Source organism: Mastomys coucha, unplaced genomic scaffold (genome assembly GCF_008632895.1).
Source record: "Mastomys coucha isolate ucsf_1 unplaced genomic scaffold, UCSF_Mcou_1 pScaffold5, whole genome shotgun sequence".
NCBI lineage: Eukaryota > Metazoa > Chordata > Mammalia > Rodentia > Muridae > Mastomys > Mastomys coucha.
In genome coordinates this window covers 110179694-110196559 of record NW_022196911.1, presented here as the reverse complement: position 1 = coordinate 110196559, position 16866 = coordinate 110179694, and the positions used below count along the sequence as shown (strand labels likewise).

The 16866-nt window shown below is 49.2% G+C and overlaps 1 protein-coding gene across 1 annotated transcript in view; it reads left to right on the top strand.

Annotated features, from left to right (window-relative positions):
* Sdk2 (sidekick cell adhesion molecule 2) overlaps positions 1–16866 on the top strand; it is a 292689-nt gene that overhangs the window by 219732 nt on the left and 56091 nt on the right. Inside the window, exons 19-29 of the mRNA XM_031354086.1 lie at positions 3299–3494; positions 3629–3727; positions 4157–4348; positions 6809–6930; positions 7502–7611; positions 7688–7838; positions 11359–11596; positions 12435–12550; positions 13216–13405; positions 14797–14895; positions 16008–16202. Of these exons, the coding sequence (XP_031209946.1) occupies positions 3299–3494; positions 3629–3727; positions 4157–4348; positions 6809–6930; positions 7502–7611; positions 7688–7838; positions 11359–11596; positions 12435–12550; positions 13216–13405; positions 14797–14895; positions 16008–16202 (1708 nt within the window). The remainder of the gene's footprint in view (positions 1–3298; positions 3495–3628; positions 3728–4156; positions 4349–6808; positions 6931–7501; positions 7612–7687; positions 7839–11358; positions 11597–12434; positions 12551–13215; positions 13406–14796; positions 14896–16007; positions 16203–16866) is intronic.

Here is a 16866-nt window from a genome sequence, read left to right as displayed (position 1 = left end):
AACAAACAAAAAAAAACTTAGGACAAGGCCAAACCAAGGGACTCAGTGAGAGCCTGTCTCAAAATAAAAAGTAAAGAGAGAGCTGCTGTATAGTCTAATGGTATGATGACTGCCTGGCACATGTGAGTCCCTGGGTTCCAATCCCAGCCCAGGGTAGGGAAAAAAATCTCTTCCTTGTATCTGGGGTCAAACAGTTTCCCAAGAAACTCTAAATCTCTTGAGATAGAAACAGTAGATACTATGATATGTGGCTGCTAGGAATGTTTCTTGCTCCAAAGATAGTCTTGTCTCTAGACTCTTAATTGACAGGAAGAAGGAGAGCCTCTTCAATAAAGTGGGCATCAATGGGGCTGGCTGTATGGCTTAGTGTCTGCCTAGCAGGCAGGAAGCCCTGTCTCCCATCTCACAATGGCACACAGTCAGGCATGATAACACCTGTAATCCTGGCACCCATGTGGGGGAGGTAGTAGGAATGCCAGAAGTTCAAGGTGATCCTTGGCCACACAGCAGGTTCAAGGTCAACCTAAGCTACAAAAAACTGTCTCTAAAAAGTTTTCTTTTTTTTAATGTGTATTCTAATTCCCATTCAGCATCAAGATTACAAGTTTTCTCATAAGCGCATTGGCCTTTTTTCAAATCTTTTTTTTTTTTTTTTTTTTTTTTGTCCACAGTAAAGATCTAGTTCTTGCACAACTTCCTTGGTACCAACAATCTCATCCCACAGATGCGCAACAGCTTCAGGACCATAGCGGGAGTATAATACTACTGACCAACAACCCCAAATTATCAGCCTCTTTTACAGTGTTGGGATGTAACCCACAGGAGACACACTTCACACCGCTCTGCTAGGATGTCTTTTGAATAGTTTCCCTTGCTGTAATTTGTCTACAGCTCAATACCCTATTAGGTTCATTGGCTTCACATTGGTTTTGATTTTAGGTATTGATTTTTTTAATTTAATTTTATCCTATAATTATGTACAATATTTGCTTGGTTTCAAAGTCAAATCAACAAAACAGATTTTTAAGAAAATCAGCCTTGATCGGGGGAGATGGTTCACTTGCCATGCAAGGTCAACCCATGTGACAAGCTGGACACAATCACCATTCACATCCCTAATCTCAGCATAGCCGGACCAGAACAAGGGTGGCTATCAGGGAACAAAGAGAACCATCAGGAGCTGGCAGGCCAGGCCAGCCTGGCATACGCAAACAGGGAACAACAGGAGGGACTGTGGCAAGCAGACGAGAAGGCAAGAGGAAACACCCAAGGTTGTCCTCTGAACTCCCCACAGACACAGTAGCATGCCCAAGCCCACATTCATATGCATACACATATGCATCGTATACACAGCAAAGAAGCAAGGAAGGAGGGAGGGAGGGAAGGAAGGAAGGAAGGGAGGGAGGGAGGGAGGGAAGGAGGGAAGAAAGGAGGAAAGGAAGGAGGGAAGGAAGGAAGGAAGGAAGGAAGGAAGGAAGGAAGGAAGGAAGGCTGGCTTGACCCTGCATCGTAAATTCATCAATGCATTAATTGGTGATATGAGAGCATTTATTAGTAAATCACCTGTCAATGGTTGGACCCACCAGCCAGAGACAGAACCTTCAACAACGTGTGGGCCTTTGGGCGGGGGGTGGGGGGGTGGGTTACTTTATATCCAAGCCATAATTCTGAGAAATCTGGGGAACTTTGTGACCAGGAGGATGTGTGTTGTTCATAGCAGTCTTGGGGTGCTGCGTCCCTCAGGCCATTTTGGTCTCAGTCATGAAGCTAGAGGGAGAAGCCAATATGGCTGGTCCTCAGAATCACACTTCCCTTGCCTAGTGCGTGTCCTCATGGGTCATTTGGTTTTGTGGGTAAGACCCAGTGATACGATTTAAGATATCTGTAAAGGAACTCTTTCTTTCCTTTATTTTATTTAAAATGGTAGTGATTGTAATTAGCTTAAGACCAATAAAATAATATTTACCCAAATTTTACACTTGCTGGGGAACACACCACACAATTAATTCCAACAGCATAATTAATTCAAATTTACATTAATTAAATTAAATTAAAACATTAAACTCATTTCTTCATCTACTCCAAGGAAGTTGGGCAATTTAATTGCTATGAAACAAGATAACTAAAATAAAGAGGATATTTAACATACTTATTAAATGCCACTTAGTGTTTCTGATTAGTATTTTTAGGGTCTAATTAGTGTCTAATTAACTTGCTATAGGCTATCTTTTCACAATACCAATTAAATTTCAAAACATCCTTTATAAACATCCGGCCCTGAAAAGGAAAAGATTAAGCATTGTTACGGGCATGAGTTAATCAGGAGACATTGGCGTGGTATTGTTTTATATCTATAAATACCCGTGCTTATTAAAACTCTTCAAGTGTAGCTTTTCACCATTAATTGCTATTTAATCAACTTCAAATAAATGAGGAAATCTCTGGGACCAGCTGCCATTGTTGGAGACAGATGAAGGGCCCAGAGAACAAGAGCAGGGGGTAAGAGGGCAGGAGAGGAGGAGGGGCTGGCTCGGGATGAGGAGAAGAGGCAAGCAAGTTATCAAAGGACGGGGAGAAAGTACAAAGGGAGATGAGAGAGAAGTATGGCATCCTGGTGGGGTCTCTTACCATCACCCACCTCTGGGTGAGATGTAAGATTGACTACCTGACCTGGTACAGACATAGGACAATAGCCATTGACATGGCTGTGGCATCTCACTTTGGAGAACCCACGGGAAAACTAGCCAATAGGAAAGCAGAGGTAGCAATTCCGAATCTCAGCTTCTCCTAGCTGTGTGATGTAGTACACGTGACTTGGCCTTTCTGAGCCTCCATTTCCTTGTCTATGCACTAACGCAGTGGCTCATATCCTCACACACAGGATAAGAGACCTGTGACCATCCAGGGCTGTGGACTTAGAAGAGCCCCGCTTTGGCACATTGCTCTCTGTAGTCACTTGGAAGGAATTTTTGAACTAAAGGGCCTGTTTCAGGTTCTGTGCCCAGACCTGGGATCGTGATAATGGTTCTGGTAAAAATGCCTCCCTTGTAAAGTAGCTAGGAGAATGGGGGGACAGGGCCCTGTGGGAAGCACCCCGTACTGGGCTTGCCTAGAGTCAGAGGCTCAAGACACCCAGAGTATCAGAATGGATGTGGGAATGACCTAGACCCAACAGCCTCCATTACCTGGCTTGTCTCTCTAGTGCCTGGGCTGAGAAACCACTGGACCAGCGTCCATTGGCCTAACCTATTGTAGGGAGCTTCGTTTCTCCTAAAACATCCTTCTGGTTTCTCCTCAGCTGATTGCCTGGGAGCCAACCCAAGAAGAGGAGGTTACTATGGTGACTGCCAGGCCCAACTTTCAAGACAGCATCCATGTGGGCTTCGTGTCCGGCCTGAAAAAATTCACAGAGTACTTCACATCGGTGCTCTGCTTCACCACACCGGGAGATGGGCCTCGAAGCAGCCCCCAGCTGGTGCGCACCCATGAGGACGGTAGGTGCCTTTACCCCCGACCCAGACCTTTGGGGAGTCCCGGGTATCCTGGAACACAGCAGCCATGCTGCATAGAGTGGTCATGCTCTGACTCTAATGGGCTCTGGTGGGTGGGGGGACCCTTCTGGGAGCAGTGCCTGGACCTGTGGGACACCTGAGCTTCAATGACATCCTGGACACTTCGCTGAAGGTCAGCTGGCAGGAACCTGGAGAAAAGAATGGCATCCTGACAGGTAGGCATGATGATGCTCCTGAGCCCAAGGGAGGGACAGGAGGGGGCTGGGCTTACCAGCTAGCCTATCCCCAGCCAGCTGAGGCCTCCCCACTGAGCCAAACTCTCAGTGCTTAGCTTTTCCCTTCCAATCTGCAACACGTCTCGGGGGCTCCTGCTCCACCTCTGCAGGGCTTCAGGGTTTTCAGGACCCCAAGGGTCTATCACAATGCATTACTCTGTCTCCCTGAAATCCCTCCCCACAAGAGACATCCCACTGACACTCTACCTGAGCCCTTGCATGACACCAGCAGCCCCTGGCTTCTTTGCCTGCTCTGTTTGTGGGGCAAACCAAATCACCAAGCTAGGGAAGGATTGAGGACTGGAATGAGAGTCAAGGTCAGTGCACCATCTCAACCCAGCTCATGCTCCCACTGTGGACTATTGCCAGGGTACCGGATCTCCTGGGAAGAATACAACAGAACCAATACCCGTGTGACCCACTACCTGCCCAACGTAACCCTGGAATACCGAGTCACAGGCCTCACAGCACTCACCACCTATACTATAGAAGTGGCCGCCATGACCTCCAAGGGCCAGGGCCAGGTGTCGGCCTCCACTATTTCATCTGGTGTGCCTCCAGGTGGGTACCTCCCATTAGGACTCCTGCCTCTGCTCTTCTAAACAGCTCTCATTTTTGAGAGGGCTGTGTCTGCCTAGTTTGTCGATTAGTTAATTGGTTAGCTGGTTGGGCGGGTAGGTGGGCGGGTAGTTGGGTGGTTGTTTAGTGATCAATTAGTTGGTAGTTGTTTGCTTGGTTGGTTGATTGGTTTGTTGAGAGTTAGTTTGTTGATGGTTGGTTGGTGGTAAATAGGTTGATTAATTGGTTGTGGTGGTTGGTAGCTAGTTGGTTGGTTAGTTGGTTTATTGATGGGTAGTTGGTTAGGTTATTGGTGGTTGATTGATTGGTAGGTGGATGTTTAGTTGGTTGGTAGGTGGTTTATTAGTTGGTTGGTTGATTGTTTAGTTGGTTAATTGGTGGTTGGTGATTGGTTGGTTTGTGGCTGGTTGATTGGTTTGTTGGTGGTTAGTTGGTTGGTTGGTTGGTGGTTGATTGGTTGGTGGGTTTTTGGTGCCTATTTGGTTAGTTACTGGGTTAGTGGTTGGATGGTTGGTTGATTGATTGGTTGATTTCTTTGTGGTAGGTTGGTTGATTAGTTGCCTTATTAGTGTTTGGTTGGTTAGTTGGTAAGATAGTGGGTAGTTTGTAGCTATTTGGTTGGTTAGTGAGTTGGTGGTTAGTTGATTGGTTTATTGGTGGGGGGTTAAATGGTTGGTTGGTTGGCAGTTGGTTGTTTGGTTAGTGGATGGGTGGTTGACTGGTTGGTGGTTTTGTTTGGTTTTTTTTTTTTTTTCTTTTAATTCAGAGTCTCATTCTATGGCTTAGGCTGCCCTTGAACTCACAGTAGTCCCATTATATCTCCTCCTAAGTAACCGGAATTACAAGAATGAGACATTGCACCAAGGTTCCAGTGTATTTTAGGGACAGGTCTCCCTATTAAACCTATGCTGACCTCAAACTTTGTAATACTCCTGCCTCAGACTTCCCAGAGCTGGGGTTACTAGGGTGAACCACCATAACTACCCTTGGAGGGTTTCTGTCTTGGGGTAATGTTAATTTTCTTCCACTGGGTTCTCCCCTTTGCTTATTTCTTGGGCCCAAGGCCCTTCCCTGAGCAGACTTGGATCCCATGACCTCAGGTTCTAGGTGAAGAACTATATGACTCGCTATCCCCTCTCCCCACAACCCTGAATGCAGTAGTAACCCCAGGACTCCACCTTCATCCCTGTTGTCCCCTCCCTGGATTCCTCATCCCATCCCTCCCTGCCAGGAGAATTCCAAGAAATAATTCTCACTGTCCACACTGGACTGCAGCCCATGGACAGACTTCTTGTGGAGTGGTCAAATAAGATGAGAAAAATCTCAGTCCCAAGCACAAACACTGAACAAGTCAGGCAACACCTCCATACCTTAGTTTCCCTATTGATACACACAGAGAATTGGGCCAGATCACCAGGCCTAAAGCTACAGGCTTTCTATGCCCCCTCGCTGCTGTTCCCTGCTATGTGCGGGCGTTACCATCGCCATTATACCAAGACATAAAAAAGGGAGGTAGGTGCTATATCAGTAGCTTCCCTTGATGCTGAGACAAAAATGCCTGACAAAAGCAACTTAAAGAAGAAGGGCTCATTCTGGCTCACAGTTCAAGGGTGCATCCGTCATGGTGTGAAAGTCAGTTCAAAGGGAGCTCATAGCTCATCACATTGCATCTGGAAGCAGAGAGAGAGAGACCGAGGTAGAGAGAGACAAAGAGAGACAGAGACAAAGAGAGATAGAGAGAGACAGAGACAGGGATAGACAAAGAGAGACAGAGAGGTAGAGAGAGACAGGGAGATAGAGAGAGACAGCGATAGAGAGAGATAGAGACAGGGAGAGACAGGGAGAGACAGAGAGAAACAGAGAGATAGAGAGAGACAGAGAGAGACTAGTGGTTCGATACAGGGTCTCATTCTGTATACCCTTATAGTGGCTGGACTTCTGTAGCCAAGGCTAGCTCCAAACACACTACAGAATCTGCATTCTTCAAGTCCACCCTGAGCCTCAGGAACTCCTGACTTCCTGGTAGAAAAAGAGGAGTGGCCTCCTGTCTGCCCCCACCCCAACCATTCTATACCTCCCCCACCATCACTGGCTATGGAGGGTTATAGGGTCATATGAATAGAGGCCAGTTCTGATCCCTATATTTGCACCAAGCCTAGCTTGAGTTGTGAAGTTTTGCGTGTATTACACTTATTGCCAAAACTTCAAGGGAAACCCTGGCACGCACAGCTATCCAGGGTCTCTGCCCTCCTGCACCAGCCACCCAGTATGAATGTGGTACCTGCGTGACATAGAATCAGTGTCATTGTCAATAGGCCTTGGCTGCGCTTCTCCTGGGATGTCCCCAAGAACAGTGGGCTGCTCAGCCCCCTCCCTGCCAGAAAGCCCTGTTTCCAGGGGGAGCCACCTTCTTACTTTTTCTACCCTACCCTCCTTTCTTAGAGCTTCCAGGGGCTCCCACCAACCTGGGCATTTCCAACATTGGCCCACGATCCGTGACCTTGCAGTTCAGGCCTGGCTATGATGGGAAGACATCCATCTCCCGCTGGGTGGTGGAGGCTCAGGTAAGGCCTGTTAGAGGGGACTCAGACAGCTCCCCAGACAGCCTCGGGCAGCCCTGTGACCATCCTGTAAGCCAGCAGTTTCAACCCTTGCGTCACGACCCCCAAGGGGTCCCATATCAGATGTCCTGCATATCAGATATTATATTATGATTCATAAGAGTAGCAAAAGTATAAAATATATGCTAATAGTAAAATTATAGTGTGTACATAGTGTATATTAAGTAGCAACAAAATTATTTTATGGCTTGGGGTAAGGGTCACCACAACATGAGGACCTGTATCAAAGGGTCACAGTATGAGGAAGACCGAGAACCACTACAGGGCAGGGGGGTTTCATTGAAGTTACAAGTACCTGGTATATCAGCTGGTCTTGAAGTCAGGCCTGAAAATGTGTTTCTATCCAGCCTGCTGTGAAGTCCTAATGCAGGAGGACTCAGAGCCACCCTGCAGTCAGTCCTGGCTTTTAGACCAAGATGTTCCCTGGGTGGGGTTGACGCCTACTAGGTGCTAGGGCTCAGAGTGTCCCGCTTGACCGTAGCGAGTTGGACAGATCTTAGGTTCCATTCTCCAGGTGGGCGTGATCGGGGAGGGAGAGGAGTGGTCGCTGATCTACCAGCTCGGCAATGAACCTGACGCACGTTCTATGGAGGTACCAGATCTCAACCCCTTCACCTACTACAGGTAAGGCACAGATGGGAGGGGGCAGGGAGCCAGCAACCCCCTTCATACCTTGCTCATTCCCTCTATCCCATCCCAGCTTCCGCATGCGCCAAGTGAACATTGTTGGCACCAGCCCACCCAGTCAACCTTCTAGAAAGATTCAGACCCTCCAAGCGCCCCCAGACATGGCCCCAGCCAACGTGACTCTGCGCACAGCCAGTGAGACTAGCTTGTGGCTCCGATGGATGGTAAGGCTCCCTCAGGGGCAGCGGGATGGGACATTCATGGGACTGACCCCACCCTGTATCAATATGTTGACCTTAAAGGTCATCTACAGTTCTTTACCTTTGGCTTAAGTTTGGGAATGCAGCTGTTTTGTTTGGTTTTTACTTTTTTGTTTTTTTAATGTCTTCCTTACTAACCTGTAAGGTACCTAATAGTTCATTGTGATCAAAGGAGATTAAAGAGCTAAAAGATACTTTGTATGGGTTGGGAGATAACTCAGTTTTAAAGTGTTTGTTATACAAGCCTACAGACCTGAGTTTGATCCCAGCAACAACCTAAAAAAAAAGCCAGCCATGTTAGCATATGCTTGTAGTCTCAGTGCTGGGGAGGCAGAGACAGGAGGATGTAGAGAGAACCTCTTGGTTTGTATGGATTTGACACCTGTCAATAATAAATCTGGCTTACAGCTTAGGCAAGAAATAGGAGGTGGGACATCCAGTAGGCAGAAAGGATTCTGGGATAGAGCCAGACACAGTAGATTTGCCCAGGAAGATGTGACGTGACAGATGCTTGGTACCTGAGCACAAGTAACCAGCCAAGTGGCTAAATGAAGAATTGAATAAATGGGTAATTTTAAGTTATAATCTAGTCAGAGAAGAGCCTAACTATATGGCCTAGGTAGTTGTAAATCTATTGAGAGCCTGAGTCTTATTTCTGGGAGCATGGGGCTGGGAGGAAGTATTACACCTTACTTCAACAGGAAGATCCCTGGGGCTTGATGGCCAGCCAGCCTCACCTAGCTGTCCAGTGCGAGACCCTGTCTCAAATGTCGGGCAGTGGTGGCGCACGCCTTTAATCCCAGTACTTGGGAGGCAGAGGTAGGCAGATTTCTGAGTTCGAAGCCAGCCTGGTCTACAAAGTGAGTTCCAGGACAGCCAGGGCTATACAGAGAAACCCTGTCTCGAAAAAACAAAAAAAAGAAGGAGGAGGAGGAGGAGGAGGAGGAGGAGGAGGAGGAGGAGGAGGAGGAAGAGATGACCATGACGACAACAAAGAAGAAGAAGAAGAAGAAGAAAGTATTAAATGTAGGGAAATTGCTTGTGGTGGCAAACACCTTTAATCCCAGCCTCCAATTAAAGGTGTGGATCTCTTTGAGTTTGAGGCCAGCCTGCTCTACATAGGGAATGCCAAGCTAACCACTGATACCTAGTAAGACCCTGTGTCAAAATAACAAAAGAATAAAGTAAAAAAGCAAAGTGGCCTCTAGACACACACACACACACACACACACACACACACACACACACACAGAGTGGGGATGTTGAGGAGAAAGAGGCAGAGAGGCAGGCATAAAATACTGCTTCTTACTAGAAGCATTGCCAAGTGGCAATGTCCTAAACTTCCTATCCATTGAACCCTTCCAGGAACCTCGAGAAGGACATGCTCCCATCCTGAATTACAGCTAAGAACACAAAAGCTCAGAGAGATTAGGAAGTTGCCCATGGCCACACGAGCAGCCACAAGATGGACCTAGTGTTTAGAAACAGTTGGTCAGAACATGAGCACCTGCTGCTGAGGTGAATGCTGGGAAGGGGCCAGTCCCACAGGTCAGAGCTGTACTTAGAGAGTCATGACCACAGTTGACCTGCAGGAAGTAACTTGCTGATGTGCTGTGCCCTACAGGGAGCTATTCTGGGTGACTTATTCAGAGTCTATCTTTAAAATGTTCTCATTAACCCACAACAGCAGAATGAGGCTCCACCCAATTTGCATAGGAAGAAAGTGAGGTCACATAACCTCCCCAGGACCCCCACACCCTCCCACATTCCCCAAGTTAACAGTAAAAGACTGAGCCCCAAAATCCACAGCACTGGCCACTGAACGCATTGTCGTCTCTCAGCCAGGAACCAAAACATTGTGTCTCTTTGGAACAGAAACATTGTGTCTCTTGAGCCACCCTGGGACAGGGCACCCCAGCAGAAGTCCCATGCGACAGTCTTAGAAACTTGTGTAGCAAATAAGAATAATTCTGACATGAACAAGAACAGCAGCTGGCATCCTGTGCTATTTGGGAGACCCTAGCAAAGAAAGAGTGAGGCTGCTGGTGTCCCGTGGCCTCTCTCACCACACAGCCCTTGGCCTCCAAGAGAGAGCACTCATTGGTTATGTAAACTAGTGCAAACTCTCCCCCGCACCACACATGCCAGGAAGGAGCTGGTGGCTGAGAGAGGACCCGACATCATGAGCCCCCAACAAATGCTGCTCATTAATTATGGCTCCTCGTCTAGGAGGCAGACCCCGAGCAACACTTTGGGGTTAGCTCAGTGGCCCAGGGCACTGTGGGTGTGTAAGTGGGACAGCTAGCCTCCTGTGACCTCAACTTCAGCTCTTCTCTACCCAGCACCAGCTGATCTTACACACACACACACATACACACACACGCGCGCACACACATACACACACGCACGCACACACACTCCATAATCGTCTCTTAAGGTTTCCAAACATAGAAATTAGAGAATGTATTACTGGGGTGCTGTGGGGGATGGGAATTCAACAGCTGTGCCATGCAACCACCTTCCTCATAATGATGCATGGCCCGTTACCTCTCTTTAACTAGTAGGAGAATGGTACATCAGGCCCATCTCAGCCTCTTGGGCCCATCCATTTCTGTCTTGATGATCTCTAGCTCATGTCAATTAAGTGTTTGTAGAAGGATGTGGAGGCAAGAGGAGGGTGGGTTCGTGAGGGAGGGGCTACAAGGAATTGGATAAAGTGGGTTAGAAAATGGTGCACTATGAATTATGGGCACTTGGAGCCCTGGGGAGGCAGAATGGAGGGAAGAAACTGCAGACACACCAGCTTCAGAGGAGGAGTGGAAGCCAGATTCTCAACAGATGTCTGCTTCAGGCCAAAGGCCCACCTCCACCACCTAGCGACCTTGCCAGATTCATACAACCTTAAACAGGAAGCAGGATTCCTCCAACTGAGCTCTAGGTTTTCTCACTGGTGAAACTCTAACCAGTAAGAGAAAGATGAAATTCAGTGGGAGAGCCTGAGATTTGCTGAATAGCAGGACTTCCTGACAGTGACATGCATATAAGGTGATCATATAAGGACCCCTTTCCCCCCCTCCCCAGGTTCCCTCGTCCCAAGGGCAGGTTGAGTAAAGACCAGGTGTTCGAAGCAATTAACAGTTGTGTGTTGACAACCAGAGTAAGGGAGTTAAACAGGAAGACACCAGAGCCTAGGGGCTCTGCTCATCAGCACACTGGACAGACAGGTTTTGAGCCTGCTGGAAAGGACCAGCCTCCAGGCAAGGTTATAAGTCAGCCTTGTGTATGACCAACAAAAATGTTGCGTCTCCTGGAAGCGCAGTGTGTAGCAACGGTCAGAGAGACATGGAAACAGTGTTACCGGCTCCAGCTCTGCTTCGGATAGCGCCTCCTTTGGGCACTGTCTGCTAGCTGGTGGGTGGGAAATAGGAAATACAGAGCGATCTCCCTCCTAATCCCTCATCTCTCTGCCCCTGCTTTACCCCAGCCCCTCCCAGAAATGGAATACAATGGCAACCCTGAGTCTGTGGGCTACAAGATCAAGTACAGCCGCTCTGATGGCCATGGCAAGACACTGAGCCACACGGTACAAGACCGAGTGGAGCGAGAATACACTATCGAGGACCTGGAGGAGTGGACAGAGTACCGTGTCCAGGTCCAGGCCTTCAACGCCATTGGGAGCGGGCCCTGGAGCCAGGCGGTGGTGGGCAGGACCCGGGAGTCAGGTACCACTGCTCCTCTTCCTCTGGGACCATCCAAGAGCAGACAGACCAGGCTGCAGCCATTTCTACAGACAGCTTAGCAGCTAGCCTCTGTGCTCACCCCAGGGCAGAGCACCCTGCCAGATCTCTAGGTCCTCCAGGGCCACCCCTCCCCATGACAGTCCCCACTCCTGAAACGTTGAGATGCCTCAGCCAGTAAAGACACCTGTCAGACAAGCCTGATGACCTGACTTTGATCCCCAGAACACACATAAAGATAAAGGAGAATCAACTTATTTTGAGATTGTCCTCTGAGCTCCATGTACACACTGGGGCATACACATACACCCTATACACCCACCATGGGTACACACAATAAAATAATAATAATAATAAAAGTTAGTCTGAAAAGACAAAACTGAGAGGGGCCGGGCTGAGGATGTAATTCAGTTAGTAGCGTGCATGCCTTAGATTGCTTCCCCAGCATAAACTAGACATGATGACTGAAACCTATAATCTCATCACTTGGGAGATAGAGGGTTAGAAGTTCAAGATCATTCCTGGCAACATGGTGAATTCAAAGCTAGCCTCGGACACATGAAACCCTGCCTCCCACCTAACATCCCCAGAAAAGAATTAGGGAGAAATAGCTGACCCCAGAAACCTTGTCTGCAGCATCCCCCAAACTACTATAGAATCGATTGCAGCTGTGATCTGCATGTGCTGTCTTTTCTCCCACAGAGCTAGCAGCATGGAGTTGGCTCTTTGGTTGGCTCCTACATTCTTGCTCTTCTTCCTACCATTGGGTGGGGGAGGCTGTCTCTGGGTCCTTATTCTTCCTCATCACCCCTGTCTCCCACAGTCCCATCCTCTGGCCCCACCAACGTGTCAGCTCTGGCCACCACCTCTAGTAGCATGCTGGTCCGCTGGAGCGAGATCCCAGAGGCAGATCGAAATGGCCTCGTGCTGGGCTATAAGGTAGATGCTGGGATCCAAAGGGGGTGGGGTGCACCAGCTTCTCTAGGCCCCCCATCCAAGGTGTCCTGTCTTTGTCTCCCTTCTTCTGGATCTCTCTCTACCTCACAGAGGCACAGGGTATCTCTTATCTGCCTAGCTTCCCATCCACAAGTCACCACAGCAACCAGGAAGTCCTCCCTTAAGGACAGAGAGACACCCAGTGACTGAGTGACTGGCAGGGTCTTTCAGACTGCTCCCCTCTTCCAGGAGGCTGATCTGGAAACCTCAAGCTTTATCCCTCAGCCTTAGGGGACCCAGTCTGGTTTCTATTATCTTCTAGAATTCCTTTCCAAACTGTTCTGGGCCCATATGACCATATGGCCATGTGACCATGTGGGCATGTGACTATGTGGCCATGTGACCTAGCCTTAGCTCGAAAGGTGAGAGAATCCTAGAATAATGTCACATTTCTGTCACTATCCCTCTGCAACCTTAAGCAAGTCCCTTTCCCTTGTGGGCCTACAGGGACTTCTAACCATGCAGCCAAGTCTGCCCATGTGTCTTAGACCTTCCCAGAACCCTTTGGGGCCAAGCCCCTCCAAGGGGCCCAGTGTTCCTGCCCCATTCCCCACCCTCTCATGGAGGAGACTCTAGACAGAGGCCCTCCTCTGTGTTGGCAACGGCAGGTGAGGTACAAGGAGAAGGACTCGGATTCCCAGGCCCGGTTCTGGCTGGTAGAAGGCAACTCATCCCGAAGCGCCCAGCTCACAGGCCTGGGCAAGTACGTGCTCTACGAGGTCCAGGTTCTGGCCTTCACGCGCATCGGAGACGGCAGCCTGAGCCACCCTCCCATCCTGGAGCGGACACTAGATGATGGTAAGCCTACATCCCTGTAAGTCCAGAGGGTCTTCCCCTCATCCTGCCCCACCCCCACAGGGATCTCCAGGCTCATGATCCCCCTCTGGAAAATGGGGTCACCAGAGGCTATCAGCTCACTGCAAGAGGATAAGGGAAAGTTGGGGGAAGGGCCAGGTAAGGACAGTTGGAAGCTTGACTCTGCCTCATGGTCTCTCCCTGGGATAAGTAGACAGTACAAAAGACTTGGCGTTGGGTCTGGGGGAATTTGTAGGGTGGGGGGAGGGGTCCCACCTGGGGCAGTCTATGAGAGTCTAATGCGTGGGCATGTGACTCTTGGTCCTGTTTTTAAAACCGTGACACCAGAGGAGCTCCATATACAGCAGAATCCCCCAGTCTCAAGCTGACAGACAGAGGGGGTTTCTACCCTCCATTCTCCCACACACAGCAAAATGGCCTAACCCACCACAAACACTTGCAAGGCCCAGACAAATGCGGAAGCAAGCCCCAGCATCATATGTCTGTATATCCTAACTATAAATCAAGCTAATGAGCTGTTAAATTAAATATGTTCTATCCTCCTGCCTTGACAAATATACCCACATAATGACCCAGAAGGCCAAGTTCAAGTTTACACATCTCATCTCCTTGACATTCTGGGCTGGAATGAAGTGTCACAGGAAGGGTGCCCCTTCCCCGATGCCACTAGATCCCTCACACTGTCCTCATCTCACCCCTCACCCCTTCCTCTCATCCACGCCAGTCAGGCTCCTATCACCACCCCTAAACAGCTCCCCCTGGGACATCCCCAGGGTGCATAGAAGATGGATCTGCCGAACAAACGAACCAACGCACTCAGAGTCTGGCGCATACCCTTGGGCCCTCCCAGAGCTTCTAAATGCCTGGACTGCAGAGCCAGGTGTAGAGAGAGGATTCCTGCAGTCAGGATGAGCATTTTCCAACTCTGTCATGGGTCACAGCTACTCAGGAGGCAGAAGACATCACAGTTGGGCCGTCCAAAGCACAGACCAGGCTGGGGTCTGGAAGGTCCTGGGTGAAGCCCTGGCTGAGGTCCCCGGATCATTCCAGCACAGACCTAAAAACCAAGAACACATGTCTGTCCATTCTGAGAGCTCATGCACAGACACATGAAGGACAAGGAAGTTGGAGTCTCAGGCCCTCGTCAAATAACTAGGGCCTGTTTGAGGAGGACACATACCCCATCTCACCTTCTAGGCCCTGTAAAATGTCCCTGATTTTGAGGATAGATAGTTTTGCAGTTATTTCCTAAAAGGTAAACTTCACAAGAACTCACTAAACTGATTGATTAATTCCCCCTCGATGCTCAGCCTGACCTGAACTGAGCTACAGGCAGAACATCAGCCTCACTTTCTTCCTTCTGTCACCTCCAGTCCCAGGCCCCCCCATGGGCATCCTATTTCCAGAGGTGAGAACCACATCTGTGCGGCTCATCTGGCAGCCCCCTGCAGCTCCCAATGGCATCATTCTGGGTAAGTCTGCCCCTTTCCTGTTCCCTTTCCAGGAAAGGGAGATGAGGTGGTGTGATGGGTTAAGCAAAGAAAAAAAAAAGAAAAGAAAAGCAGAGATGAGACTGGCCTGGGACGTGTCTGCAGCCCCTGAAAAATAGGGTCTGACACCTCAGCCGTGGTGTTCACACTCGCAATCCCAGCACTTGAGAGGTAGAGGCAAGGTAAGTAAAAATGAAATAAGGGCTGGCGAGATGGCTCAGTGGGTAAAAGCACTGACTGTTCTTTCGAAGGTCCTGAGTTCAGATCCCAGCAACCACATGGTGGCTCACAACCACCCGTAATGAGACAGCTACAGTGAATTACGCTGGAGCAAGTGGGGCCGGAGGGTGTGGAACTGGAGCGAGCGAGGCCTTCAGAGGTCCTGAGTTCAATTCCCAGCAGCCACACACACGATGACTCACGGCCATCTGTACAGCTACAGTGTACTCATACACATAAAAATAAATTTAAAAAAAAAAAGCATGGTGGCGCATGCCTTTAATCCCAGCACTTGGGAGGCAGAGGCAGGAGGATTTCTGAGTTCGAGGCCAGCCTGGTCTACAGAGTGAGTTCCAGGACAGCCAGGGCTACACAGAGAAACCCTGTCTCAAAAAACCAAAAAAAAAAAAAAAAAAAAGACTTATTAAAAAATGAAATAAATATTTTTCAAATTTGTAATTAAATAAACTCATGAATATACACACCAAAGGTAGTTCAGTCTACCTGTGCCTCTGTCTTAGGCTAGTCCTAGGGGAATGATACAGCTCAGAAGACAAAATGGCCGCGCATGTCAAGTCCTTTGGACTAGAAAGCACCTGGCTATTGCCTTAGGGCCACCACTTGCTAGCAGGTGACTTGGCCTCTCTCATCTTCACTGACGTAGAGGGGTCTAGGACACTACACACTGAACCCCTCATCCCCACCAAGGTTCACATCCCTCAACCATAGCTAAAGGTGTAAGAGCGACCAGAAGTGTCACAAGCCAAGAGGCCTGACTGCATGCGTTGCTATGGCTACAGAGATGGGTCCTCTCACAGGACACTGGGGCTGCTGGGGCTGCCATCCACCATTGCCCTTTGCCTTTCTTCCCACAGCCTACCAGATCACACACCGGCTCAACGCCACTACAGCCAACACCGCCACAGTGGAGGTCCTGGCACCCAGCGCTCGCCAGTACATGGCCACAGGCCTCAAGCCGGAGTCTGTCTACCTCTTCCGTATCACGGCCCAAACCCGCAAAGGTTGGGGAGAGGCGGCTGAGGCCTTGGTGGTGACTACAGAGAAGAGAGGTGACTGCCCGTGGGGCTGGGGTGGCCTGGGGAGCTGAAGAGGGCTTCTGGGGTCCACACAGGAGCTTAGCACCCCTCCTAGTGGGCAACTGGGAGAAGCGGTGGGGAACAACATTGCTTTAGTCTAGAAAAGAGAATGGACTCCAGGCTCGGAGTCAAGGTCAGTAAGGGATCATGCCTTGTCACAGAGCTGGACTGGGATTTCCCAGGATACTCTATCCCAGGTTTCTAAAGGACAGGTCGGGAGCCTGAGGCATAGCTTAATTGAAAGAGTGCTTGCCTGACATCCATGAAGTCCCAGAATGGCATAAACCAAATGTGGCAATGCATACCTGTAGTCCTAGCACTTGAGAGGTCCAAGAAGGAAGATCGGGAGTTCAAGGTCAGCCTCAGCTACATAGCAAGATTGAAGACAGCCTAGGATATGAGAGATCCTATCAAAATAAGAATAAATAATACTAAGGAGATGGTTGGTGATCACTCTCCGCCCCTAATCCCCTTCATATCCCCAACCTTACCCCTTATCCTGGGCTAGACCTGGGCTAGAGCCTGCAATCTGAGCTGTGACTACCTCAGTGCCCTGAGCAGGCAGACACATTGAGAGTGGGTTCCCTAGATGCAAGCCTGAGCCCCCAATTGGGTTGAAAGGCAATCTGTTAGAAAA